At 40.4% G+C, this 1,686-nt stretch overlaps 1 protein-coding gene across 1 annotated transcript; it reads right to left on the bottom strand.

Moving 5' to 3' along the window:
* Positions 1-433: 433 nt before the first annotated feature.
* On the bottom strand, positions 434-1,408 carry LOC124968849 (olfactory receptor 7E24-like). The gene has a single exon (XM_047531682.1). It carries the CDS (start codon positions 1,262-1,264, stop codon positions 434-436), a length of 831 nt encoding a protein of 276 aa, XP_047387638.1. The 5' UTR covers positions 1,265-1,408.
* Between the last annotated feature and the right edge of the window lie 278 nt (positions 1,409-1,686).

Here is a 1,686-nt window from a genome sequence, read left to right on the forward strand (position 1 = left end):
CAGAAAACATTTGGGGCTCTTCCTCTACTCACGAGGAAGGTCATGTGTACTGTGTGCTGTTGAAAATTTTTTTTAAAGGTCCACCTGCATTCTATTTACATCACTTATTGTTATAAAATATACATAATATGAACTTACCATTTTAGCCATTTCAAACCACACAGTTCAGTTTTATTCATCGCTCTCACATTGTGTTACAACCACCATCATCCACTTCCACAATATTTTTATATTTCCAAATTGAAAATTGTACACATTTGAAGAATTCCCCATTACTCCCTCTGGCTGTCACTTTTCTATGATGAACATGATGATGGATTAAAACCACTAAACTACAAAAGTAATCTGACCAAGAAGGCAGAATTTATAAGTGAAGAAGATGATCTTAAACATTTTGTATTCTGTGTTCCAAATGAATGCTATGACCCTGAGATTAGACCAACCTGCTCTGTAGCCTCCTCAGGGCACTCTTAATGTCCTTGTTCCTCAGGCTGTAGATGAAGGGGTTCAGCATGGGGGTGACAACAGTGTACATCACTGAGGCCACTGCACCTTTTCTGGGAGAATGCGATATAGCTGATCCAAGGTACACTCCAAAGCCTGTTCCATAAAATAGACAAACAACTGAGAGGTGAGACCCACAGGTGGAGAAGGCTTTGTACTTTCCACTGGAGGACGGGATCCTCAGAATGGAAGAAATGATTTTATAGTAAGAGAAAAGGATCCCAGAGATCGGACAAAATCCAGAGATGGCAGCAACAAAACACATGACTATATTACTGGTAAAAGTATCAGAACAGGCCAGATTGAGGAGCTGAGAAGGGTCACAGAAGAAATTAGGAATCTCTACATCCTTGAAGTAGGGAAAATTTAAGGCAATCAAATTGTGCAACTGACAGTCCAAAAAGCTAACCAAAAAGGAGATCAATACCAAGAAGCCACAGAGACGAGGGCTCATAATGACTGGATAATGCAGAGGATGACAGATGGCCACAAATCGGTCATAGGCCATCACAGTCAAAAGCATACCATCCATACCTCCAAAAATAATAAACAAAGACATCTGTGTAAGGCAGCACACATAGGAGATGACTCTGCTGTGAGTTTGAATGCCTACAATCATCTTTGGGACTGTGGTGGAGATAAAACCAATGTCAGCCAAGGACAGGTTGGTGAGGAAGAAGTACATGGGGGTGTGGAGGTGGGAGTCAGAGCTGACAGCCAGGATGATGAGCAGGTTCCCAAGCACTGTGACCAGGTACATGGACAGGAACAATCCAAAGAGGATGGGCTGCAGGTCTGGGTCCTCTGAGAGTTCCAGGAGATGGAATTCTGAGATACCTGTTAGATTTTGTGATTCTATATTGGGTGGGCACCTTTCAGAAAAGAAAAGATGGTTGGAAAGATGAAACAAACAGGTACCAGCAAAATGAATATAGTTTGAATACAAGTTTTCATATTTGAGATTTATACAGTTCCAGTGTTTCTCAGTTAAAATCAGTCAAATCTTCTTTGAACTCCTATATTATCTGTTAGTCTTCTTTTACACTAGCACCTACTTTAGCAACACTTAGCAATATTGCAAGACCATTGACATGAGAGATAACAAGACCGTGATCTCAGTGAAGTATAGCCAACTTAAAAAAAAGAAAAAGGAAGAAATATCCTTCCCCCTTTAAGAAAAAA

The sequence above is a fragment of the Sciurus carolinensis genome, chromosome 17 (genome assembly GCF_902686445.1).
Source record: "Sciurus carolinensis chromosome 17, mSciCar1.2, whole genome shotgun sequence".
NCBI lineage: Eukaryota > Metazoa > Chordata > Mammalia > Rodentia > Sciuridae > Sciurus > Sciurus carolinensis.

Coding starts and splice junctions, on each gene's coding strand:
- LOC124968849 (XM_047531682.1), bottom strand. CDS start 1,264: ATGTACCTGGTCACAGTGCTTGGGAACCTGCTCATCATCCTGGCTGTC.